This window comes from Cydia strobilella, chromosome 24, assembly GCF_947568885.1.
Source record: "Cydia strobilella chromosome 24, ilCydStro3.1, whole genome shotgun sequence".
NCBI lineage: Eukaryota > Metazoa > Arthropoda > Insecta > Lepidoptera > Tortricidae > Cydia > Cydia strobilella.
Window position 1 is genome coordinate 6798307 of NC_086064.1, and position 26865 is coordinate 6825171.

Here is a 26865-nt window from a genome sequence, read left to right on the forward strand (position 1 = left end):
AACAAAATTATGATTTTACGTGCGTTCGTTGCCTCGCAAGAATAAAGAATGAGCAATGGCGGCAAGCCGCGCGCCCCATCAAGTAAAAGTAGGGATAGACCTGTTTGAGTTAAAGTTTTTGCTACCTACTTTAAACATGCGATGAGTTGCCTAGTAGGTTAAAGGACTACCTGGTTTTTATATGGGGCATTTCACGTCAAGCGGGCAGCAAAAAATTGTCAGGTTCTGGATTTTGTTCATAGTTGGATTAATTGGACCTATATGTGAATTAAAAAATTTGGCATCATTACTTTTTTAATATATTGCTTCGTTAACAATTTATACGCATTTGAAAAAACTACAAAATTTGAGGAACGGATTTTTTAAAAATTATTATTGCAATTCTTTCAGTGGATTTAATTATAACTAAATAGTGATTATTTGAGAATATTAGTTGATTTCTTTGAAAATTTATAAAAAAAGTTTTTTTTATCTTTTTTTCATATAACAAACCGGAAGTTAGTATTAAATATCTTTTTTTTTCCAACTTCGCATTTTTTTATATTTTTTATTTTTACACAATAATGTAGCTTATGGTGTACTAATGTCCTATAAAATTTTTTATAATGGCATCTCGATTGGTTTTGAAGATTCATGAAGTAATTCGAAAGTACTGCGCTACGCTCCGTACTGAGAGGTAGTTCTATGTGGCAGTCTTTAATGGCCAATTACGGGTTTTTTTACTTTTGCGTAACGGAATTAAAGCAATAAACAATATTTCATCGGTTAAGATGTAGAAAAGCTAATGATGTATTATTCAATCGTGCCTTGTAGCGCTATCACTGATCAACCATATCTTGGAACTGAAAACAAAACGTTTATGTTTTAACAAAACGCTAGAGGTAACTTAATAACTATAGCTAGGTTTAGGCGGGGTATGTCACATGCTTAAGAGGTCACTTTCGAGTTAGGTCACGTTCTGAGGACGTCACTTTCTTTAACGTCACATTCTGAGTTCGTCACATTCTGAGTACGTCACTTTCTGAGAACACCACTTTCTGAGGCCCTCGCTTTCTGAGTTCGTCACTTTCTGAGTACGTCACTTTTATAGCAAAGTAATATTTAAGCGTATACCTGCATTAACAATGATACCAGCAATCATATTAGCTGTACGGCATAAAAACGTCCGTATGCCGTACAGCTGTTATGATTGCTGGTATCCATTGTTCATGCAGGTATACGCTTTAATCTTACTATGCTATAAAAGTGACGTACTCAGAAAGCGAGGGCTTCAGAAAGTGGCGTTCACAGAAAGTGACGTCCTCAGAAAGTGCCGTTCTCAGAAAGTAACGTACTCAGAATGTGACGAGCTCGGAATGTGACAAACTCAGAATGTGACGTACAGAAAGTGACGTCCTCAGAACGTGACCTAACTCGAAAGTGACCTCTTAAGCATGTGACATACCCCGCCTAAACCTAGCTATAGTTATTAAGTTACCTCTAGCGTTTTGTTAAAACATAAACGTTTTGTTTTCAGTTCCAAGATGTGGTTGATCAGTGATAGCGCTACAAGGCACGATTGAATAATACATCATTAGCTTTTCTACATCTTAACCGATGAAATATTGTTTATTGCTTTAATTCCGTTACGCAAAAGTAAAAAAACCCGTAATTGGCCATTAAAGACTGCCACATAGAACTACCTCTCAGTACGGAGCGTCGCGCAGTACTTTCGAATTACTTCATGAATCTTCAAAACCAATCGAGATGCCATTATAAAAAAAATTATAGGACATTAGTACACCATAAGCTACATTATAGTGTAAAAATAAAAAATATAAAAAAATGCGAAGTTGGAAAAAAAAAGATATTTAATACTAACTTCCGGTTTGTTATATGAAAAAAAGATAAAAAAAACTTTTTTTATAAATTTTCAAAGAAATCAACTAATATTCTCAAATAATCACTATTTAGTTATAATTAAATCCACTGAAAGAATTGCAATAATAATTTTTAAAAAATCCGTTCCTCAAATTTTGTAGTTTTTTCAAATGCGTATAAATTGTTAACGAAGCAATATATTAAAAAAGTAATGATGCCAAATTTTTTAATTCACATATAGGTCCAATTAATCCAACTATGAACAAAATCCAGAACCTGACAATTTTTTTGCTGCCCGCTTGACGTGAAATGCCCCATATCTGAAGAATGAAGCTTGAGAAATATAAAATATAATAAGTCACATTTTTAAACTGAATAATGTCACTGTCAACTCGGGTAAAAAAAAGTTGTGAATTTGGGAATTTGGCGCCTACCCGCCTATAACATAACTTGTAATACTTGTATCTTGTTTTTATTAATTTTACTATATTACTGTATTCTTTGTTGTTCTTCTCAGTTCATAGAACAACCATTTCACAATGCGCAACGTAGAAATCAAAGCCAGAATAACCGACTATGAGAACATTTGCAAAGTGGCTGCAGAACTGAGTCAATCGGAAGGCACCGTTATAAAGCAAGACGATACTTTCTACAGAGTCAACGATGGTCGGTTAAAGATGCGTTTCTACGCGGACTCGTCGGCTACACTAGTGCGTTACGATCGAGACAATGACGGCGGACCAAAGCTGTGTAACTACGAGTTGTTGGAATTTTCGGCGAATGAAAGTGAGAAGGCATTGCTGCTGGATAGCATGTTGAGGAAATGTTTGGGCGCGCGAGGACGTGTGGTCAAGGAGCGGTATGTTAACGAGTCGCTGCCTTCCTTATGCTTTTCACGTCTTGTATTTCGTCAGGTGACAACCAAAACTCACTAATTACCACCACAAGTTCATAGCCATAGTGAACCATATCAGTACTGAGATAAGGTTGATTTGTGATTATTTTTAGTAGTGAGTTGTGATTGTCACCTGACGTTTTGGAAAGTCCTATGCAGGCTATTTATATTATATTGGGTCAACCATAATCTATCTATGGTATGTATCGCAATGTGCTTACTGGCCCAACGTGTGTCCCTGGCCCTGTCAATGAGTTTATGCTTTGCCAATTTAGCCAATTACAATGTTAATTTTTAACAAGCAGAAACGTCTGCAAACGATGCTATTAAGCCTAGACCCATATAGTGGGAAGGTTTGCTGGCTATGAATGAGGTCTTGGTGGCTCAGTTGGCAGAGGCCGTGAGTTCAAGTCTCACCCAAGGCAGTAATTTTTCCACTTTTAAATTTATTCTAAGCTTAATTAAAATGTTGATAAGATAAAATAAATATTTGTCTAAGGATCAGACTGGGCAACAAGTTGACCGTCACATTTCTGAGTCAGACTACGCTAAGTTTTCATGCCAAGTGCTATGTCAAGTATGCCAACGGCTGCTTTCTATCACCGCACCGCTCGCCATGTGTTCATCGTCTCACCTTAGCACCTAAATAGTCGCGTACTGTGCGGTTTAAGAGGAATTTCCTCCCGCGTACGCTTCGGCTGTGGAATGAGCTCCCTGCCGAGGTTTTCCCGAGGGACTACAGTATGGGGTTCTTCAAAAAAGGAGTGTACAGGTTTTTAAAGGGTCGGCAACGCGCGTGTAATATCTCCGGTGTTACAGGCGTCCATAGGCTACGGTAACTGCTTACCATCAGGCGGGCCGTATGCTTGATTGCCACCGACGTGGTATTAAAAAAAAATGTTTATAGGTATATGTATGCATTATGGATTTTTATTGTAAAGTTAGCAAGTCTACTGATTCTTAGATTGGAATGAGAATACTAAGTCGGCTAAGAAAGAATGAGTTTCATCATGCCAAATTAATTTATTAAAATGAAACTTTAGACTTCCCTTTTAAGAGATTAATATAGGTAATGAAGCATTCTATCAGGGATCCTTACTAAAAATTAACTTTGATGATTTCTGAAAATGGTAGAAAAAACCGGCCCAGTGCGACTCGCACTCGCGCACGAAGGGTTCTGGTACAGTACAAAAATGGCAAAAAATCACAGTTGTTATATGACAGCCCCACTTAAATAGTGTTTAGTATTTGTTGTTATAGCGGCAACAGAAATACATCATCTGTGAAAATTTAAACTGTCTAGCTATCACGGTTCATGAGATACAGCCTGATGGCAAACAGACAAGTGGACAGTGGAGTCTTAGTAATAGGGTCCCGGTTTTACCCTTTGGGTACGGAACCCTGAAAAGGTTGGATTGATACTTAAATTTTTAAGTGAAGATTCATCTAACCAAAGAAGATATAATAGGATAGAGCGGTACTGTCATAGTAAATTTTGTAAGCACAGTAAATTCACTGCCACACTTTAAAACTAAAAATAAAGATTTATTAAAATACGATAAAATGTATTTAAATACGGATAAATGATTTTTTTTATTTGCATTAATTATTTTTACATGATTTTGACCCATGTTCTTTCACTGATATGCGTTAAAATTGTTAAATAACAAAGGAAACCGTCAACGCCCTCTATACGAGAGTAGGCCAAAGGTAGTGGTGCCATCTGATCGAGAATCAAATTTTCGTGATTTTCAAATTCAAATTCAAATTCAAATGTTTTATTCATGATAAACTTAAAACTAAAATTACATACAAAAGTATACTAAAGCTATAGAAACTTATAAAATAGGTAGGAGTTGAAGTTTACCACGAAATGGTCTCGCCTCAGCATAATGCTGAACCGAAGGTCAGCGCTGATCTTCCGGCGGGACCATTTTCGAGGCACGTTTTTTTCCTTAGACTGTATCCATCTATTACGGAGTTATATCTATCTTTGATCCAACCAATTTTACAGCATTTTTAAAAGTCTTAAGAGAGTAGCACAAGTTGCCACATAATATGAAATTCTGCTTTCTTTCAGTAAGCTCTTCATGGTCGGCCAGACCCGCGTCCACATAGACACCGTCCAAGACCTCGGGCACTTCATGGAGCTGGAGGTGGTGCTGCGGCCTGAGCAGACGCTGGAAGAAGGCCAGGCCATCGCTCGGGACTTGCAGACCAAACTTGGAGTTAAGGACGAGGATCTGATTGAGTGTGCCTATGTTGATCTGTTAGATAAGAAGTAGGAGTGTCATTATTGCAAAAGATAAACAAATGTGCCATTTTCAACCAAAACGGTACTTATCGTCGCTTGTCAATAAGGCGCTATTTCCATATAGCTTGAATTAGAAATCAACCTTATCAACAAGCGACAATGTGGTACCTTTTGGTTGAAAACGTCACAAATATTGTATTGCAGAGCAATTGTACTTCCAAAAACTGAGAATGAGCCTTATGAAGGTTACTAAAAACTAAAAATAAACTGAGATATATGATGGTTGGATCATTCATTCTTAAATTTCTAAATGCAAAAAGGAAATTAACATAATTTATTCTGAAATGTCTACTGGGTTTCCATGATATTTAATATGTGTTATTATGCCAAGCATTTAAATTGTTTAATTGTAGGTATGCGCTCAGCCTGTCGACGCTCTAGGACGGCACGGCTTATACTGGCAAATGAGCGCAGGCCGACTATATAGACACGCCACTTTAAACGACTTGATCCGCCGGCCGCGCCCTTTGCACCGCCTTCCTACCAGCAACTTTGGAGCCGTCAGGCCTCTCTGCCATCTGCCACCGACGGCAAGAGACCTGATGGCTGCACTCTTGTGCCCTGGGGCCTTGGCCGCCCTTTGGCGTGGGACGCTACTAGCGTCGATACGCTAGCACCGTCCCACGTTAAAGCATCGGCCCGGAAGCCCGGGACTGCCGGGCCCAGACACTAAAGCGCCGCAAATATGCGTTCCTAACGGACCATTACGATTTTGCGGCGATTGCCATAGAAACACTGGGCCCATGGTCGACCGACACAAAACAGTTTATAAAAGAAGTGTCGGTCAGACTAATAGGTGTCTCGGGCGACCACAGGGCGGGCTCCTTCTTTGCACAGAGATTAAGTCTGGCGGTGCAAAGAGGCAACGCCGCCAGCATTCTAGGTTCCATTCCAGAGGCGGGTAGTTTGGGAGAGGTATTTTATATTTAGTAGGTATTTAGATTTAGTTTTAATTTTTGTGTAATCAATTTATTTTCAGTAATGTAATTGTAATTGTAGGTATGCATTTAGATTCGTTCTGTTCTTTTCTATTGGCTCTTGATGGGCTAAAATGCTAGGGTTAAGATAATAAAGGCTGTAATTATTTGTAAAAGTTTATTAAAATAATTGTAATTATCTTTACTTACGAATGAAATTTTTGTATGAGCATTTTTGCTTCCCGCTATACATCGTGGTTGTGTTTTATTAATCGGACTGAAACCAGGTTTTTGTCGAAACCGAAACTTCTGCCGAAACGTGAATTTTATGCCGAAACCGAAAGTTTCAAAAGCTTTTATTTAATGTGTCATGTCACAGTAAAAAGTATACAGTGGACGACTGGACTTCCGGTTCGAGCGCCATCTTGATAGTTAGCATCGTGATTAATTAATTTGTTTTTTGCTTATTAATATTGTTTAAAGTGTAATATCGATAGCTTATTATACAGTAAACTAATGTGGTAGTGTGCAGTGAATGGAGAATTAATTTTGAAGCGCGTTTAACCACCATCTTGGAGTCAACGGCCGGTAGTCCACGTGCTTCTTGTAAAGTCTAGCTATCGATTTACAAGAGCTATCACCGTACACTGTCTTGTACAACCGTACAATTTTTGTCGTTTGTAAACCTCTCAATACCTTGATACTGGCGAAATAGTCCCACTGGGCTGAAGCCATAATTTTAAAAGAAGAAGATCAGTGGACGACTGACGTGTACCGAGCTACTAACAATGGCGAATGTATGCAGGTCGGTTGCGCGCGGTATACCCCTCGCACCCCGCACGTTGCCCTGTCTAGACCACTTCGTCGAATGACTATCGGTGGTCATGGGTTGGTTTGTACCTATGTACTACCAACTGAAAGCAACGATTCCTCTCATCCACATGCAGAAATTCAAATCAAAATTTCTAGTTTTGTGTTTTGTGGAAAAGTTGTTCGAAATTTCGTTCTGACAGATATCCGTGGAGACTGGAGTCATACTAATTTCCGACTTGCCGTACTGGCCATAAGAAGGTTGTCAAAAATACTAGAAACTATTATCTTCGATCATTTTAAGTTATCCCAAACATTTTTTTTTATTTTTTTTTATTAAATTATTTTCTATGAAAATATTTTAATTTGTGTTTTTTCAAGTAGACACACTACTATTTAAACTAAACTGAAATAAATGTCATGTTGATTCAGTTAGAAGGTCGAACCATACTGTTGTACCTTAGAGATGGCCAGGGGGCGCCACAAGCCTTCGGGAAATTGTCATATACTTGGAAATCTCGACCCATGCCACCGAGCCCGGGTGGCCGAGCGGTTCAGGCACCTGTCCGGTAAACGGGGGACGCTGGTTCGATTCCAGCTCTGGACACTGGAGGCTTTGGTCATTTTTTCCTTCGTATATGACATTTATTTCAGTTTATTTATTTTTTAATTGGGGGTATTACTGCAATGTTCTGCCGCCAGAGTGCAGCACTAGCTAGTAAACAATCTTATTTATTGCTCTATGACCATAGAGTAACATACATTATACTCGAATTTAAACTGTTGTGAGACATACTAATAATAAATCATTTTACGGTTACGGTTACGGTAGTGAGTTCGTGCTGTGTGGCGCTACAAGTGTTAGGTGACCCAAACCCAAACACACCACTGTGCCCGCCTACAACGATAGCGCAAGACCTCCCCCAACCGGTTTTCTCGGCGCGCGCGCAGCGAGCGACGCGGCGCGCGGCAGCGGCAGTACGCAACACACGGTCGTCGTGAACGCTGCTCGCACTATTAGTGCTTGAGAAAGGAGACCTAGGCTCTCCGAAACATGTCGCGCGAGTGACTAAAACAAGTGAGTCTAAACCGTAAAATGATTTAATACATTATACTGTGCCTTAAAATGCCTTAAACTGTTTTTGACAAGTTTTCAGAGATAATAAAATATGACATTGATGCATCAAGGCATGTCAAGGCGGTTTGTTTACAGAGGATCTACCGGGAACCGCGAAAATCTAAATTTAGTTATCTGCCTCTATCGCTCGAATATGAGAGGTTAGATTAACGAAATTTCGATTTTCTTGTTTCGCGGTAGACCCTCAGATTTTGATGGATTGTGGTAGTGCCGCCCCCTACGCAGACGAGTTTCGCTTAATATTCCCTATTGCTCTTGATGGGCTAAATAGCTAGGGTTATGATTAGTTAAGATTATAAAAGCTGTAATTATTCTTAAATGTTTATTAAAATAATTATAATTGACTTTACTTACAAATAAAAAATCGTTATGGGTGTTCATATGAGCATTTTAGTTTTCCCCTTTGTACATTCGCCATCAGATATATCGGAGCGGCCGAGGTGCTCAAAAATATCTGAACACGCACTTAACGCCTTGACAATAGAGGCGTGTTCAGATATTTGTGAGCGCCTCGGCCGCTTCAATATATCTGATGGCGAATGTACAAGGGCCTAGCCAATAGGGCAATTTGATAGAAAACGTCAAAAGAAACTTAAAGAGTCCCCGGCAAGCTCGCCCGAATTTCACCTTCTCACACAAACGGAGTTTCGTTCTCATTTTAAAACTACGTGTTGGATTGTAATGAAACTTTGCACATACAATGACATGAGGTATATCTAGGTCTGTAATTTGTTTATATGTATAGCTCCAGTTTATAAAACAAACGAAAAAAAGCAAAAACAAGTTTTGTATGAAAAACTTAGATTAGACTTATATTGACCGGGATATAGACCGTGATTACCTTATGTATTATTTGTGAGCTCCCGATATTTCGACGCAGTTACATGCATCATGTTCACGGGTGACTGAAGATAGCGGGTGGGTGTCAAAGTTGTGTAGACAGCGCTCTGTCTACCCTCATTCTTGCGCGTCGGCTGCGTTCACTTTCAACGTACGTACGTTTTCGGGAGCTCACAAATAATACAAAAGGTAATCACTGGATATATCCCGGTCAGTATAAGTCTAGTGAAACTAACCGTGAATCATTCAAAACTCTAAACTTAAATTAGCTGTATTTTTGACCTGATTATAACCTGATTTATAGGTATCAAATTATTTAACATTTTCCAAGAGTTAGCTGAGTTAGTAACTTAGTTGAGTTACACAATGCTCCAATCAAGGTCCGACAAAGATCTTATCACAGTGTCAAGACTTGTTAGATTAGCTACCCAAATTTTTTTTCCCCAACAGCTTTTGTTCCATTCGCGTTTTTCCCCATTCTGCTTTTTAACCAGGCGTTCATTTTTTCAGTAGTTAATTTAATCACACGCGTAAATCCCAGTCGCTTTTTTCCCCACAGAGAAATGTTTTCACGATAGTCACACTAAGTCGACAGATAGGTAGGTTAGGTTCGTTAGGTAGCTTCAGATGCCCGAAGGGCAAACCGCCCAGAAATAGGAGCCCCGCGAAGCGGGGCTCCGTCTAGTTAAGTAGTGATGGAAATGTTCTCGGAAATATTACTCTGGGGAAAAAAGCGACTGGGACATACGCGTGTGTTTGAATTAACTACTGAAAAAATAAAATCCTGGTTAAAAAGCAGAATGGGGAGTAACGCGAATGGAACAAAAGCTATTGGGGAAAAAAAATTTGGGTAATTTGGGTAGTCGATTTTGGAGCAAAAATGTAAAATTGATAGATTTAGTCGTTGAAATTATACACGTTTTGTTACGTAATATTTAGATAACAAGTATTGGTTTCTATTAGCACGTCTTCTCATCTTGCCTTTTAATAATGAGATCGCGAGCGTACGTCACCGGTAATTAATATATGAAAAGAAGGGGCAGTGTTTAAAATTTTAAAAAAAAAAATATGGTGGTAAATTATACAAATTGATGTATAAGAATAGTTTCAGCAATAGTATCAAAATAACGTTGAAATTAAGTCGATTTTCAGAGAAATTGTCACTTGTTTTGAAGTAATTTCTGGAGAAAATTGATTTCGTCTAACTTTCATTTACACTACTTCAAAGTCATAATAATATAAATGTAGTCTGATAAACGTCAAGTACAGGATATGTGTAATACAAAATTACCATGTTTAGCCGTCCAAACTTTACGAAATTTACAAATAAGAGCGACAAAATCAGTGCTTTACGCGCGTTTACCTAAACGTCCATCAGAAAAGCAAACATTACTAATTTAGTGAGTCTGTTTTCAAAAAAATTAATCTGATAAAAGGTAAGATAAGAAGATGTGCTAATAGAAACCAGTACTTGTTATTTCAATTAGGTAACAAAAGGTGTACAATTTCACCGACTAAATCTATCAATTTTACATTTTTGCGACTAAAATCGACACCGACAATCGGCCTCTTAATCTATACAGTCAGTGTCAAATGATACAGAATCCCCGATTTGTATAAGAACAATATGAGTGTATTTAATTATATATAAACGTCATATTTTCATAGAACTTAGGCGAGTCAACCGGGAACGAACCGCCTCGCGAGGAAATTTCCGCGCGAAGCAGCTCGGTGTGTGGAGACGTTCCTCTGCCCGTGCGTGCACTTTTACCCAAGCTGCTTCGCGTGGCATTTTCTTCCTATTTGACAATAATGATGTCATTGCCACACTTTCTCATTGCAAACATGCAGTGTTCTGTCTGTCTTGGTCCTACTCTAGTTGGGTGGCAGATTCTCCTCATCGGTGAGGCGCCACTCGGGCGCGGCGACGGACTCCGCGAGCTGCCAGATGGCGGCGCTGGTGTCGCCCTCTAGGTTAAACGGTTGAAGCAGCTTCCGGGACTCGCTCTTCACATCTGATATATTGCTTAGGAAATTTCTTTGTCTATTTGTCAAAAAAAAGTATAAACATTAACTTCTCATAAACTTATAGCGCAGTCACCAATGCTTTGGACAGACCTAGGCCAGATTGCATACGTCGCTACATTACATACCAGATACTGGTTTTATATTTGAGTAACAAGATTTGAAGCACACATTTATATACACAAATATATGCACTAATATGCAATGAAATAATTACAGATTTAAATAATCCATGGGGTCCTAGCGCGCACAAGTTGTTTGCAGAAATCGCGAAGCGTCTGGTTGACGTAACTGGTGACCGAAGAGCTGGTGGCTTCCTCGCACAACGTATCAGCATTGCGATACAGCGAGGAAATACCGCCAGCATCCTTGGTACCAATGCCTCAAGGGCCTATTTTAGATTTAAGCTAGTTATTAATTTCGTTTACGTAGTACCACTGTATATTGAGATATTAAATAGATTGCCCAACATTTTCAATGTAAAAAAAGGATACAGCCTTTGCAAATGTTGGGTGGAGCACTGAAGTCAAATCTGACCCCTGTCAGTTCTTTGGCTACTTCATATGATAACCTGTAAGCCAAAACCAAGCATATTTAGTTGATCAAAACAACAAAGACGACTGATGACAGAGGTCACCGAAGCAGGACACAACCTTCAACAATGAATAAAACAACATGATTGATTTGACAACATCCAAAATACTCAGGGGCGTAGCTAGAGGATATGGCGCCCGAGGCAGTCACCAAATTTGCGCCCCCTGACGACTGACAAAAGTTTCCCTGCTGCTGCCTTTTGCCCATTTTGGCGCCCCCTCTTGGATGGCGCCCGGGGCACTTGCCCCCCCCCCCTAGCTACGCCACTGAAAATACTGGATCCGGAGGATACTGGAGGCTTTTACCCAGAAGGTGTCTACAGCAGAAAAAATAAAATAAAACTTAAAATATATGTATCAAAGTCATATAATAATTCTCTGTAGAATAATGAAAAGCTCTAATAATAATATAATAATAATAAAAAATACTGGATACCTTGGTTCCACTTTATGCATTTTTTCCCAAAATTGGTACAATTATTGAGAGCCAATAGTTTTTTAGGGTTCCGTACCCAAAGGGTAAAAACGGGACCCTATTACTAAGACTCCGCTGTCTGTCCGTCTGTCACCAGGCTGTATCTCATGAACCGTGATAGCTAGACAGTTTGAAATTTTCACAGATGATGTATTTATGTTGCTGCTATAACAACAAATACTAAAAACAGAATAAAATAAATATTTAAGTGGGGCTCCTATACAACAAACATTTTTTTTTAGCCGTTTTTTGCGTAATGGTACGGAACCCTTAGTGCGCGTTTCCGATTCGCAGTTGGCCGGTTTTTTTTACGCCAAGGAGGTTAGAACTCAAAGCCTTTGGTGTTTTGTGTTGATTTAAGGGTTAAGACTGAGATACCTTTTAACACAGTCATTGCCACCCAGCCACATAAGACATCCGCGCCAGAAGATAGACTAAGCCAATTGTGTTTACCTATTGATATATTTAGCATTTGTGGTGCTATAATTGTCTTAAATAAAAAATATGTTTAATACTAACTTGGCCTGATCCAGCCGTGTCTGGTCATTGTCAGAGATAGTGAGCTGCCCAGGAAACATAGCACACAGCCGGTCCAGCTCCGTGTACCGGCTTGAAACCTCTTCTAGTTGTCGTAACAACTCCGCCTGAAACCATAAATAACGTAATTATTAACACACCCAATTTGTGAAATAATTTACTATGGAAAATAAAGTGAAATAATGCTAAAGATATATAAGACCTACATAAGACCAATTCTGGAATATGGTTTTCAGATATGGAATCCATACTTCAAAAAAGATATTGACATGATCGAGCGAGTGCAGCGTAGATTCACTAAAATTCCCGCACAACTAAAGTCACTTTCATACGAAGAAAGATTAGTCAAGCTGGGCCTGACAACACTGCAAAAAAGGCGTGAACGCGGCGACTTGATCGAAACGTTCAAAATAATTAACGGATATTATGACTGTCCAGAACTAAGCGATCTGTTCGCTCGAAACTCAAACACGCGCACAAGAGGACACAACCTTAAACTAATAACAACAAAGCACAAAACAAATATCGGCAAACACTTTATTGCAAACCGAGTAGTAAAGGCTTGGAACAAATTACCCTCAGAAGTTGTGAACTCTGCAAGTGTTAATCAATTTAAAAATAGACTAGACAAACTATGCTAACTGTGCTAAGTGAACTATGATTTAGACGTACCAGCATCAGCTGCCTGTCTAAAATGAAATAATAATAATAATAAAATATGCAATTCTACTAAATAAATATAAAAGCTGTCTTTCAGTATGAAAATAATAAACTTTATATGAAAAACCAATAATATTTAAGACGACAATGCTAGGATATGTCGTGCCACTTATTTGGTGAATAACTTACGTTTTTTTTCATTTCCTGCGCTAGTTTCTCTTCGAGTTCAGTATTTTTCTTCCGCGCTTTAAACTGCTGCTGATCCTTATCTACTTTTTCTGTTTATAAGACAAAATTAACAATTAAATACTATGTAATATCGAGATAACCGCGAAATGTACTTAGTGTGAAATTACCTTCAACTCGTTTACAGAAAGCATCCAATTGATGACAAACATCTAAATATATTGGATCTTTCTCCTCTAGGCTCATTTTTGGTGATTAATGAATAGGCAAATGATATAAATAAAAATTATCTCAGTACAAACAACGAAATTCAATCAAACGGAAATCCGAATTCGAACGAGCGTTCTTGTTTTGACAACTGAAGGGTTACCAGCCTATTAATTTAATTTAACTCAAAACTGTCATGAAGACAACTCAAAAAAAACCGACAACTTCCCGTTTGCCAAGCACGGCTGACAGCTGATGGCCAGTTGTCCGTCGTCCGCCGTCCGCCATTGTACACATTTGCCCCCTGTACACAATGGCGATGGGATGGCATGGCCCATCCTTCACCACTGTGTAGTTGTAGACTGGGGCCTTTACAAAATTACTACCCGTTAAGTGGAGTCCAGGCGGGATCGGTCAATTTGATCAGAAATAAAATTCGAGTCAATCTCCAATTTAATCACCAATTTTAGATTTATCGTCATATTTGAGCTCCTAAATTAAAAAAATATCCCCAAACCAAAATATCAACGTGCTTCCGCACCTAATATGTCATTATCGGCGAGCCAAATAGGCGTTTTCGTCCGCACGGCCTGATTTGAACGGACAATCAGATCAGATTGGCGAAAGATTGTCCCGTCTGGACTGGGATTAACCCTATAAATTAACCTATTTTACTATCCGTTTTGTGTGCATCTTTGTCGTGATTCCTATTTTTACCATATCATCTGGAAATATTTATTTGTATGGCAACACTAAACGTTGCGTTTCGTTATTGCAACTTGATTGCAACAGTATCAAATGTGACGCTAGTGAAGTGCTTAAACAATGATTACACGCATGGACAAAATTAGACGGATTTTATGTTTACGGTTTTTAACAACTCTACTTCTGTCAATGTCATTCAGATAACCGGTTCCAGTTCCGTCAAAGAATAAAAATGCATTTTTTTTTTTAATCTTTATTTATTTATAGAGGGTTTTAAGTTTTAAACAAATGCCACCCTCATAGTGGCTCTCTAAAAAAAACTACACAGACTAACTTTCACTATTTCTAAGTTGAATGATGTCTTTGACCATATTATAAAGAAGCCCAGCCTCTTCTGAGGCTGGACAAGCCAGGATACTATTGAAAAATGCATGTTTGCCATGATGTTTGCCACTCAACTCCACGCCCAAACACTAGACATGGGGAAAAGCGTTACATTTTGATATCAGTGACTGACGATCCCGTTCCAAAAAAGTCACAGTGAAAAGTCACCGTGACTTTGTCACTCCTGTTACCCGTGTCACTGCATGATATTTGTGGTAGCGCCTCAGGCGTCATCCGACGTTCGCCACTTCCAACTTCCAAAGTCGAACACTCCTGACTGAGCCCGATTAGAGCAGAGTTACAGTCACAGCGTCAGTAGCGTCACGCTCCGCGTTTGTCGTGATTTGAGTAACAGAGGGGCTACCTCAGAATAATGACTAAAGCAAAGAAGCCGGGCAAAAATAAAAGCTTGGTAAAAGATATCGTATTCACAACACGTTATTACTTTTTGGCTATGAGTGAGTGAGATAACAATCCGCAAGTTCTTTCGTTTTTTCAGTATTGTCATAAGATGAACTGAGGGAAATGTCAAATGGTCGTATGTGGTTCTATAATATAATCCAGCCAAATAAAATATAAGTTCGTTATTTCACAGGTAGGTGTCAACTGTAACAACTTGACATAGTCGTATTATTTCAGTTGAAATATTTCGGGATGTTTCAGCGGTCATCTTGGTTTATTTTAATTATATTCTTGCTATTCCTGAAAGATTGTTGGAAAACGTGTTGAGTTTTTATTTGTAATGGTTTGAAGTTCCCTTTGTGATAATGTCTTGTGTGATCGAGGGCTGTAAATCGCATACAGGAAGAAAAGAAAATACGCACGAACCGATAACCTTTAATCGGTGAGTTTTGTTTAATTTTGAAGAAATTAATTTGTAGGACCTGACCCTAAACATAGAAATCGATATATTGTTTATGTAATTATTACTTGCATTCAAGTCTATATAGATTTTTGCATAAATTTTCGAACTTTTCTGCTAAGTATGAAAGGTTATATTTTTGGCATAGTGATGTATCGACCTCAGATCAATAACCTATCGACATTTACAGCTTTCTTATAGTTTGGCCCAGGACTGTCTCATTTTAATTGATGAGTACAGTCAAGGGCATAAATATATATACATTCCCAAAGTCTCAAAAATATGTGTACGCTCAGACAATAAAATCGTGTTCACATATTTTTAAGCCATTTGTCTGGATCGATATTTTTGCCTTCGACTGTACCTATAGTTTTCTTTGTTCTTACTTACTGACAGATTGTGTTTGCCAGACTATGGTTTAATACTAAAAACCGGTCAAGTGCGGGTCGGACGCGCGCACCAAGGGGACCGTACTTTTTAGCATTTGTTGTTATAGCGGCAACAGAAATACATCATCTGTGAAAATTTTAACTGTCTAGCTATCACGGTTCATGAGATACAGCCTGACAGACAGACGGACAGCGAAGTATTAGTAATAGGGTCCCGTCTTTACCCTTTGGGTACGGAACCCTAATAAAAAAGACATTAATGATCATTGATGAATGTTCCTTTTATTAATATTGTTGGTCACAAAACTCAACTTTTTATTTCAGATTTCCAAAGGACGAGGAATAGGGGATATTACTGCAATGTTCTGCCACCAGAGTGCAGCACTAGCTTTTTTAGTGCACCTTAACGTAACTTATTCATACTATACCTTTAACAGGTTTTTGACAAGTTTTCAGGGGACCTACCGGAAAACTCGAATCCGAAATTTCGTTATCTAGCTGCCTCTTTATCGCTCGAATACGCAAGAGTGACAGAGATGTTAGATAACGAAAGTTCGATTTTCTTGTTTCGCGATAGACCCTCAGATTGTGATAGTGGCGCCACCTACGCCGAGTTTCGCGTAATATTCCCTATTATTAAATAAAAAAAATATATTACACGAACGTTTTTTTTTTCATTTCCTATTTGGTACAGTCAGCTGCAGAGAAAAGGTACCCTACGTCCATACTAATTTACAGAACTTTGTATGCAGGGGGGGGTGCCTTTTCTCTGCAGCTGACTGTACATGACTAGAAACTATACTTAGTCTTTTACCATTAGAAAAAACGGTAAACCATTTCCACGTGTCTTTTTATTGACAAGTTTTTTTTATAAATATAGCAATATTTTACTTATGAAAGCAAAAGTATGTAAATGATCGTATATTATATTTGTTGTGACTTATTTTCAAAGTGTTTTTCGATAAAACGACACGTTAAGATCGCTCGCCTTCTTTCTAATGATAAAAAAACGAGAGGTATAGTTAGACGGTTCTGAGTGGTAGACTGCAAATGAAATAAAAGCTATATTAGGTACATGCATTAATCCTCATATCAGGCGGCTCTTTGATTCCAAGGATTGCATAATTTTTATACTTTTTAATGATTTTTAGAATATGAAAATTATAAAAAGTATAAAAGTTATGCAATCCTTGTATTCCACGCATTTCATTTCATTTCAACGAGCCGCCTGCTACAGATTTCTTGAAATTGCCGCGTTTTTTCAGGTTCAACTTTCATTAGCCAGACTATTATCAATTTGCCAATTTCGTGATTATTCTTTTACACGGCACATAAACTTATGCATAATTTATCGATATAAAAAGTCGACACAGTCACATCCCTAGCAAATTATCAAACTTATGACACCGTACGTAAATGAGAAATAACAAGCATATATGCATCTCTTTTCGGCACATTATCTAATTCGTAAGGAAGTAAAGCACGGGTATACATATTTGCGAAGCATTTTTGCCCGACTTCTATGCTTTAGTCATTATTCTGAGGGGGCTACCGCGAAAACCGAAAATCGCAAATCGCGGGGATATTTCCCTTTTACTCCAACGCAGGCGTAATTAGAGTGACTGAGAAAAATGCCCGCAATTTGCGAACTTCGATTTTCGCGGTTATAGCCCTGAGCACTGAGACTGCGCTAGGAACAGTAGGAACGTATGTGATTTTGTAACGTTGTTCTTATGGAAGGTAGAGGTAAGGAAATGAATCTTCATGTATCAAAAAGTGACCGCAAAAAACAGTAAATAGGCGGCGCCACCATACACTGAAGTACCTAGACCATACACCTAGTATTTATATAGATGTGCGACCGTGAGGGACAGAACATACGCAATGCGACAAAATTAAAAACACGTTTTAACATTCCTGACAACATACCAGAAACAACCTACGTAATTTGGTCGGGTTATTTGCTGCCCCTCCCCTCCTTTCATCTCTACATTATTATACCTCTATGGTTCATAATATAGAGTCTCCTATATATTACAATACTCTTTGGTCTCAGAGCCTACCTAGCGCCACCGGAGAGATTAGGAACTATTATTTATAGCTGAAAGCGGTCACTAAGAGATTGGCATCCTTTCTATACCATCCATAGTTGTTCTTTTGTGAAAAGTCACAGTGACACCTTTTGACGGCGTTATTTATCCCTCATGTCTACAAAACACCTCTTCTTGCTAAAATGTAAACAACAGTTTTTAGTGTATTTGTTACTATTTAATAATCTTGCTATGTTTCTAAGGTTCATTCATTGTAATAACACAACAATATAAGACTGTCGTTTCATTGTATAAATGAAAATTAATAGTAAAAATATTACAAGTGTGCTCGCTTGGATCCAGAAAACACCATTTTTAAGCCTATGTAATTTACTGAAGCTACATATCTAATGTCATTGGCGATTACAACAATAAAGGATATTCTATGGGTATGTACATATCTATTGTAAATAATAATATTAATTTTCTCTCTCTCTCTCTCTCTCTCAATAATGTAAATTATGCATCCATGACAATGTATGATTAATACAAATAAAAAATATGAAAAATATGAATATGAATATGAAACAGAGCGGGAAATCGGTGGATGCGAGCGGCACAGGATCGGTCGGAGTGGCGAGCCTTAGGGGAAGCCTATGTCCAGCAGTGGACGTCTATCGGCTGACATAATGATGATGATGATGATGATATGAAACAGATGAAACTAAAACTACAAATTAAACATAAATTTCAGTAAACTAGTTACTTTCAATAATTTTTAGGGTTCCATACCCAAAGGGTAAAACCTGACCCTATTACTAAGACTCCGCTGTCCGTCTAACTGTTACCAGGCTGTATCTCATGAACGTGATAGGATAGACAGTTGAAATTTTCACAGATGATGTATTTCTGTTGCCGCTATAACAACATACTAAAAAGTATGGAACCCTCGGTGGGCGAGTCCTTTCGTGAGTGGTTTTAATTATGATGATCATTTTTACTCTTGTTCAATGTACACCAAGCTAAATTCTCACTTAATTCATATCACTGATTAATTGATTATATTATTTATACTTATGGTGATAATATAAATTATTGCTAATTTTATAATCTAGGGTGTTTAACCAGTGGGCGGGACACTCCTCCTTTCAGTCAAACTCGGCTCCGTTCGCCTCAGCATTGCTCCGAGCAGTTTATTCCCTTCTATATACATCCCTTTGCGTACACAACCACTGATAAGATAATAACTTGAATTTTGACAACCCTAAGTAGCCGAAAGGGATAGCGCCATACATTAGAAAGGGACAGCATGATTCGACCCTGAATCGCAGTCAAACTTCGGGTTTGTAGGAAGTGACCTTTCTGTACGGTAGTACTACTACTTATTCTGTGGTTATAGTAAAAAATTACTAGCCTTAACCTTTACCCATATGACCTTATGGAATACTGCAAAATAATTGTAGGTGTGTTTTTGCCAGCTGAACTAGATCCAAAACTCACTATTTGCAATGAAATAATAACACAACACCGGCCACAACGCACGCAAAAAACGGCAAAAAATCACGTTTGTTGTATGGGAGCCCCACTTAAATATTAATTTAATTCCGATTTTAGTATTTGTTGTTATAGCGGCAACAGAAATACATCATCTGTGAAAATTTGAACTGTCTAGCTATCACGGTTCTTGAGACACAGCCTGGTGACAGACAGACAGCGGAGTCTTAGTAATAGGGTTCCGATTTACCCTTTGGGTACGAAACCCTAAAAATCAACCCTATTTTATTAAGAGTCCGCAGCAAGCTCGGTTCTCCATACAAACATAAATACACTCTCATTTTAAAACGACTAGCTAGATTGCTCTGAAACTTTGTACTTACAATACAATAGGATAAAGTATATCTATGCCTGTAATTAGTACAGCTGTATATTTGCCTTTATCAACTTGTAATCAAAGAGCCGCCTGCTACAGATTTTTTGCCTTTATTAATAACAACTTTACGAAATAGCTTACTATCTAGATCTGTCAATAATAAGCCAGAAAAACTGATCCCTTGATAATATCATATAATACATAACTTACTTTAAATAAGATAAAAATGTATAAACAGATTTTGGATATTGCCGGTTCTGCGAGACGCAGGGTGAACACACAAACATGGTGTCGGAGCTAGTGTTGAGAGGCGGTCAAGAAAACTACTTCGATATGCTCTTGGACTGTTTTAATGTATTTGTAAGTAAGATTAATTTTAGGAATTTAAACTGGGCTGGGCATGTCTGCCGCATGCACCCTGAAAGGTGGGCCAAAATGGTTACCAAGTAGGACCCACGGAACACCATAGCTGGTGCTGGCCGGGGTGCAGGTAGGCCGAAAAGGAGATGGCGGGACGACTTGGACGCATTTTATCCGGATTGGCGGGAAACTACAAACAACAGGGTCGAGTGGAGGAAGCGAGGGGAGGCCTTTGCCCAGCAGTGGGACACTAAGTTAGGCTAGTAAAAAAAAAAAAACGTGAAATACTATTTGACGACCGGTCTGGCCTGGTGGGTGGTGGGTAGTGACCCTGCCTTTGCAGCCGATGGTCCTGGGTTCGAAATCCGGTAAGGGCATTTATTTGTGTGATGAACACACACATTTGTTCGTGAGTCATTGGTGTTTTCTAAGTATCTCGAAAATGGAGACCTAGGCTCTCCGAAACATGTCGCGCGACTAAAATAACGTCAGTTAATCAAGGTCAGGCACAGCCGGGCTAGCACATGATTGGCGCGAGAGTATCTCGCCGCGACATAAGACTACCCGTCCCCCTTTAATTCATACAGTTAGTAAAAGACGGATTGTCTATCTCGCGGCGAGATACTGTCTCGTCAATCGTGCTCGGCCTACTGGTGCTGGGGTATTCTCAGAGGACCTAAACCAGGCATGTATCACTCCGCGATTTCGTCGCGTCGCTACAAGTACCTGCGGCCGCCTCAATTTTGAGGTTTTGCCATAGTAATTGCCGCACACCACTATGGCACGGACGCCTGCACGCGCTTGCGCCGCCTTGCGCGTAGTTGTCGCGTTTTGGGAGTGAATCTTCTGTACCTAGTACTATTATATATTCTGTGCCTAAACATGCACATCTCGACACCACTTGGTGCACATAACACAGTCTTCCAGGCGCATCATAATGCCAGCACACGCAATCGTCTCAAGGAAAGTACTGGACTACCCCATCCGCATACTCTCTGATAGTCGGTCGGTACTACAAGCCCTGCAAAGTTATACTTTGACCTCAGGGATCTACGAATGCCACAAAGCTCTTTCAGAGGTATGTACCACCAATAGCGTAACTCTGCAGTGGATTAAAGGACACAGCAACTCTCAAGGTAACGACATTCTTACATCCTAACGACATTCCTACTTTACATGGGGTCTTATCCCACAGTAAACGTTTCAATGTAGCACAAGTTTTTTTTACAGCTAGCAACAGACTCAACAATCAGCTCACTTATATGCACTACGTGTGCGCAGCGACTGCGCGACGCGCGCGAGTTTAAACAGCTCGTGCTGCGCGCGCAGAGCGGCGTGCGGCGCGCGGCAGCCACCTTAAAAGGTATCCTCAACTTACCTCAATTTCTAACCTACACCTCGGACCCGAGAAGATTTAATTCCCTCCTAAATTGTAAGAGGGTATCCCAAAATGGGACCGGCAACAAACTCGGCGGGACACATCTTTTCAAAATACATTATACTCAGAATGTCCAACATCGTCCAACACTAAGGTCTCACAGTCTATGTCTCAATGTGAGCATGTCATGGATAAAGCCAATCACTCAATCAAGTTTGATAAGCCTCTGGTTCTTGCCAAGGAGAAGCGTTTCATACCCAGAATGCTGCGCGAGGCCATTGAGATTAAGAAATATCCAAACTTTAATAGGGAAGATGGCTTTTCTCTACCACCAGGCTGGGATCCTGTAGTCCATCTGATAAAGGAGCAAGCGAGACATAGACTGTATAATATGTTTTGACAAGATGTGTCCCGCCGAGTTTGTTGCCGGTCCCATTTTGGGATACCCTCCTACAATTTAGGAGGGAATTAAATCTTCTCGGGTCCGAGGTGTAGGGTTGGAGCCGGCGTAGTTTTTATCGCGTTTCTTTACTTGAAAATAATTGTAGTGTATAACTAGCCTTATGAACCGATTTTGCATGTAAAACCAGCCTTAAAGTTTATAGTCTATGATGGTTCATTATTTTTAGTATGTGGGTATTTTTGCACTTTGTAATTTTTCCTCAGTCACCCGTTGACCACGAACGCTGTAAAGGGTTGAAACGTCGGGATGTATTATAAATTCAATATACGCGATAAATCCGTTTTCATAGTTTTATTTATATTAATTGCCTATAACTTCGACCTTCAAATGCTTATTTCTATTTCCAGACGGCCGTCCCGGTAGATACCTCAAAATAAAGCCGGAACCAGAAGACCCCACAGAACCCGAGGACCCGGGACCAGACCCCCTACGCATAAGCGGTGTCGTAGTCAAGTCTGAACCAGATATCGACATCGTCGAGCACAGCGTAACACGGACAGGTAACATTGCTACTTATTAATTAATTAATACTATTGCTGGGGTAAATAGGGACAAAACTTAAAATGTGATTTACCTATTTCTTAATAAATACCCACACAAATTGTAGCATACAAAATCTACTATTATTTTCAATCGAATGATACAGTTTTGTGTGAGTATTTTTAAAAAAATTGTCAGGTACATCACACTTACCTCAGCCATCCCTATTCACCCCGGTTGACGGTACTTCGTTTTTGGGTTCCGTACCCAAAGGGTAAAAACGGGACCCTATTACTAAGACTCCGCTGTCCGTCTGTCTGTCTGTCACCAGGGTGTATCTCATGAACCGTGATATAGCTAGACAGTTGAAATTTTCACAGATGATGTATTTCTGTTGCCGCTATAGCAACAAATACTAAAAAGTACGGAACCCTCGGTGCGCGAGTCCGACTCGCACTTGGCCGGTTTTTAGCATTAGAAAGAAGGTAAGCGATCATGACGTGTCTTTTTATTGAAAAGCAACTTTTGAAAAATAAAACTCACGGCAAATATTATGTAACAATTATAAATAATGTAGGAATTTATTTATTTTCATTATTTTGGTGTCATAAGTAATAGTTACTGATTCTTAAAAAACCGGCCAAGTGCGAGTCGGACTCGCGCACCGAGGGTTCCGTACTTTTTAGTATTTGTTGTTATAGTGGCAACAGAAATACATCATTTGTGAAAATAATGTCAACTGTCTAGCTATCACGGTTCATGAGATACAGCCTGGTGACAGACAGACGGACAGTGGAGTCTTAGTAATAGGGTCCCGTTTTTACCCTTTTGGTACGGAACCCTAAAAAGCGTTTCTTAAAAAAATGCCTGTCTAGATTGTTTACCTTTTTTCTAAAGCTGAAAAAAACTTCTGTATCTGTATGTCATCTCATTAATATTTATAACCTTAAAACGCAAAATAGTCCTACTGACTGAGGTGACATGTATCACCGTACCCATGCTATTTCAAAAATACTATAGTATCTCTACCTACTATAGTAACTCGAACTATCTCCGTGCATAAATTTCCATTTTCAGGTTATGGAGATTAAACTTTTACTGGATAACCGTGAAGGGAATTGTTGGTTGTTCGGTCTTAATTAAGTTAAATATTTCGAGTTCAGGCATGGGGGCGAAACTGATCCTTTCGGGCATTCTCGGCTCCGTTCGGCCAAAGATTTATATAACTGTATAAGATGGATACATCTATGCTATTACTTATTCTGTGGTTCAGGTTTTGAAAGGAAGGGAATCTACGTGTAAATTCTGTGTCACATGCAATTCACGATTTGTCTTTGTCCTTACAGAGTATAAGAGTGGCTTTAGAGAAGACGGGTCAACGGGAATCCACCGCCATGGACAACCAGGTGCGTTTATTCTATCAGTACTGCGGTGCGCAGCAACGCTGCGTCTTACGTAAGCGAACAACTCGCGAACGCGAAGCGAAGCGGCGCAACGGGCCCACGGCGTGCGCGTTCGCAACGAGATCGCCCACGTAGGACACTTCTATAGATATCAAAGGATTGATTCACCCCGCGCCGCATCGCTTCGCTTCGCGTTCGCGTATTGTTCGCCTACGTAGTACGCTGCGTTAGCGGTCGCTAGTCTCTAATAAAGTATCTAATAAATAAATTCTTTATTTGGTAGGCATGAAACCCAAAAAATACAATACATTATAATAAAAGGTGTGAAAGTAAACATAAAATACAGTTAAAAATACTAAAACTTACAACCTAATTAAATAAAACATTTACAAACTTAATATTTATTAAAAACTGTAATAGATGTCATATATATAAAAAAAAAGTGACGAAGCCCTCCAAAATAATCAAAATATTTAATAAAATAATTTGATTTGTTCTCAAACTTGTTAATATTTATTGATTCCAAATTTGTAATTAGGTAATTTTTTTTGCTTGTAAAAAGTGCCCCTGTGGCCTATTTGCTGAATAAATGTTTGATATTTGATACAAAAATAAAAATGGATATACTTTGAGGATTTATTATTTATAGATACCTACTTTTTCTATATTTATAGATAGGTACCTATTTATATACATATTTCTTTCCAGAACCAAAAAAGCAACGACTAGAAAATCATGGATCAGGCAAAACGGACTCAATTCTGACCGGCTTGTCAAACTGCATTCAGGAACCGGCGGAGCAAGAAACACAGAATGGTAAGATGTGAATTTTAAATTAAAGGAAAAATTTAAAAAAAAAATCACCGCTTCGGACAAGATTCGAACTTGCGACCTTTTAGAACACCGGTTTAATCGCTCTTAACTGAGCTATGGTATAAATCAACTTAAATGATTTTTATGCCCAAGACCCTAATCTGTTAAACAAAAACCATCGTTTCTTTTGTGCGAGCGGTCGGCCATTGTGTATAGCGCATGCCACGCGCTCAGACACAATGGCACGAATTTCTGTTGGAATTTCAGATAAAAAGGACCTTATTGCACTTGAAGCATAAGGACCCTTCTGTCATGGAAAGCCACAGTTAATTACTTAGCGACCTTAGGCTAGGCGCGGACGACGAGCAACTTTCGTCTCCGCAACTATTTTATCTCTCACATCAAGTCTGTTGTGACTCTTAAGCAGGCGTAGAGTTAGACAGTGCAAGTGTTATTTCAAATAACATTAAATTTTTTATGAATCTAGTATAAAACTGGATTAGGCATGAGTGGTGGGGGGAACTGTCAGAACGGGATAGTCTTATCATAAGATAAAGATATATAAGACTCCTTTGTATCTTTCAGCAGAGAAAGCATTATTATCGTTTGTCCTTGTTACACACACATCACACACACACACACACACACACACAAAGTCTCACATTTTTTTTATTCTCCACCGTAAATTTGTATGGTTTATGGTGGGCTACAAATCTACTCGGCCAATCATATTGTCGCATTGCGTAAGTTCTGTCCCTCACGGGCGCACGCGGTAGGCCACTTCTATAGGATCCTACCTTCTATGAAAAATCCAGTCCCAAAACAAAATCCGAAATGATACAAGTCAGTCGCCACCTTAAGAATGTTCGCTCTTATCGGCATCAGCACTGGTATTGGCAAAATCTAGCCGGACTTAAAGTCCCGAAATGCAAATTGCAATAATATTTTTCTCCAATATGCTCGGAATTGTTCACCTTATTGTAGCAATAGTACCACTGCTTACCATCAGGCGGGCCGTATGCTTAATTGCCACCGACGTGGTATAAAAAAAAATAGTACGCGAATTTCTTCTTTATGGTCAAACTTTAAAAAAAAACGAGCATGTGTCTCTTTAACTCCAATTAAGACGTAATTAGAGTGACAGGGATTGTTGCTCGTAATTTTTGTTTTTCTATGTTTGCGGTCATAGCCCTGTGCCCCGCGCGCGTAGCCACAGAATATATAATAGTACTAGGTAGAGAAGATTCACTCCCTAACACAACTACTACGCGCAAAGCGGCGCAAGCGCGTGCAGGCGTCCGTTCCATAGCGGTGTGCGGCAATTACTATGGCAAAACCTCAAAATTGTGGCGGCCGCAGGTACTTAAATTTGACCCACTTCCCGGTTTACGATGAAGCTGAAAATTTGCATACATACGTAAGTCGGATGACAATGCAATATTATGGTACCATCGAGCTGATCTGATGATGGACAGGAGGTGGCCATAGGAACTCTGTGATGAAAGAACGCAAACTAATTATGTTTGGAGTTTTTAGAATTGTCTCGATGAGTATTCGTGGCCTGTGGAAAGTAAAGTACAGTCAGCGATAAAAGCTTATTTGCCATATGTATCATAATTAACTATTATAAATGTACTATATGAATCATAGCATTCATAGCCTATGATAATGGGAAACAATGTCTAATAAAAATCGTTTAATACTTTGCAATGATACAAATTATTTATTTTCAGGAACCACGAAACGAAAAAGGAAAAGAAAGCTTTACACACATTCACAACTGAATAAAGCTCTTGAGCAAATATCTCAAGGTATGACTATATACCAAGCCTCAAAAAATTATAACATACCAGAGACTACACTCAGAGATAAAAGGGATAGAAGGTATAAGAATCCCAAATGTGGTGTTCAACCAATACTGAGTGTACAAGATGAAACACAGATAGTGGACTGGATACATTATTTGGATAGTAGCGGTGTACCTGTAAATAAGAAACGGTTGCTAGACATTGTTAGTAAATTTGCAAAAAATTTAAATCGCCCGAACCCATTCAAAGATGGAGTGCCCGGCAGATGTTGGTTTAAAAACTTTATGAAACGACATCCAAGTGTAGCTGAGATGGTCATTCAAAACAACACAAGTAGAGTAGTAAGAAAAAAATAATAAAAAACTGCCCACCGGGAACGTCACGGAAGAGGCATTGAAAGCGCGGTTTGGCCCCGTTAAAATGTAACTGTAATACCGAGATTTGATTAGAGTTTTGAATGATT

General features: G+C 39.0%; 3 protein-coding genes and 1 non-coding gene across 4 annotated transcripts; 3 read left to right on the top strand and 1 right to left on the bottom strand.

Annotated features, from left to right (window-relative positions):
• The first annotated feature begins 2296 nt into the window (after positions 1–2296).
• Positions 2297–6219, top strand: LOC134752260 (uncharacterized). Its single transcript, XM_063687890.1, has 2 exons — positions 2297–2719; positions 4836–6219. Exons 1-2 carry the CDS (start codon positions 2400–2402, stop codon positions 5038–5040), a joined length of 525 nt encoding a protein of 174 aa, XP_063543960.1. The 5' UTR covers positions 2297–2399; the 3' UTR covers positions 5041–6219.
• A 1112-nt stretch (positions 6220–7331) lies between these two features.
• Trnat-ggu (transfer RNA threonine (anticodon GGU)) lies at positions 7332–7403 on the top strand. The gene has a single exon. It is a non-coding gene; the product is annotated as a tRNA-Thr (tRNA).
• A 1004-nt stretch (positions 7404–8407) lies between these two features.
• On the bottom strand, positions 8408–13588 carry LOC134752022 (uncharacterized). The gene is made up of 5 exons (XM_063687582.1): positions 13421–13588; positions 13254–13342; positions 12387–12511; positions 11294–11370; positions 8408–10789 (listed from the first exon to the last, which is right to left on the bottom strand). Exons 1-5 carry the CDS (start codon positions 13494–13496, stop codon positions 10650–10652), a joined length of 507 nt encoding a protein of 168 aa, XP_063543652.1. The 5' UTR covers positions 13497–13588; the 3' UTR covers positions 8408–10649.
• Positions 13589–17992: 4404 nt separating this feature from the next.
• Positions 17993–26865, top strand: LOC134752214 (uncharacterized). The gene is made up of 7 exons (XM_063687824.1): positions 17993–18276; positions 19936–20057; positions 21288–21420; positions 22246–22398; positions 23725–23784; positions 24490–24597; positions 26328–26865. The coding sequence occupies exons 1-7, from the start codon at positions 18273–18275 to the stop codon at positions 26756–26758; spliced, it is 1011 nt and encodes a 336-aa protein (XP_063543894.1). The 5' UTR covers positions 17993–18272; the 3' UTR covers positions 26759–26865.

Bases quoted from the DNA above. Each gene is read 5' to 3' on its own strand.
- LOC134752260 (XM_063687890.1), top strand. From the start codon at position 2,400: ATGCGCAACGTAGAAATCAAAGCCAGAATAACCGACTATGAGAACATT. The intron at 2,720-4,835 runs GTATGTTAACGA...GCTTTCTTTCAG, and splicing joins GGACGTGTGGTCAAGGAGCG to TAAGCTCTTCATGGTCGGCC.
- LOC134752022 (XM_063687582.1), bottom strand. From the start codon at position 13,496: ATGAGCCTAGAGGAGAAAGATCCAATATATTTAGATGTTTGTCATCAA. The intron at 13,343-13,420 runs GTAATTTCACAC...TCTTATAAACAG, and splicing joins TTTCTGTAAACGAGTTGAAG to AAAAAGTAGATAAGGATCAG. The intron at 11,371-12,386 runs GTTAGTATTAAA...TTTGGCTTACAG, and splicing joins ACACGGCTGGATCAGGCCAA to GTTATCATATGAAGTAGCCA.
- LOC134752214 (XM_063687824.1), top strand. The intron at 21,421-22,245 runs GTATCCTCAACT...TTCTATTTCCAG, and splicing joins CGCGGCAGCCACCTTAAAAG to ACGGCCGTCCCGGTAGATAC. The intron at 24,598-26,327 runs GTAAGATGTGAA...ATTTATTTTCAG, and splicing joins GGAGCAAGAAACACAGAATG to GAACCACGAAACGAAAAAGG.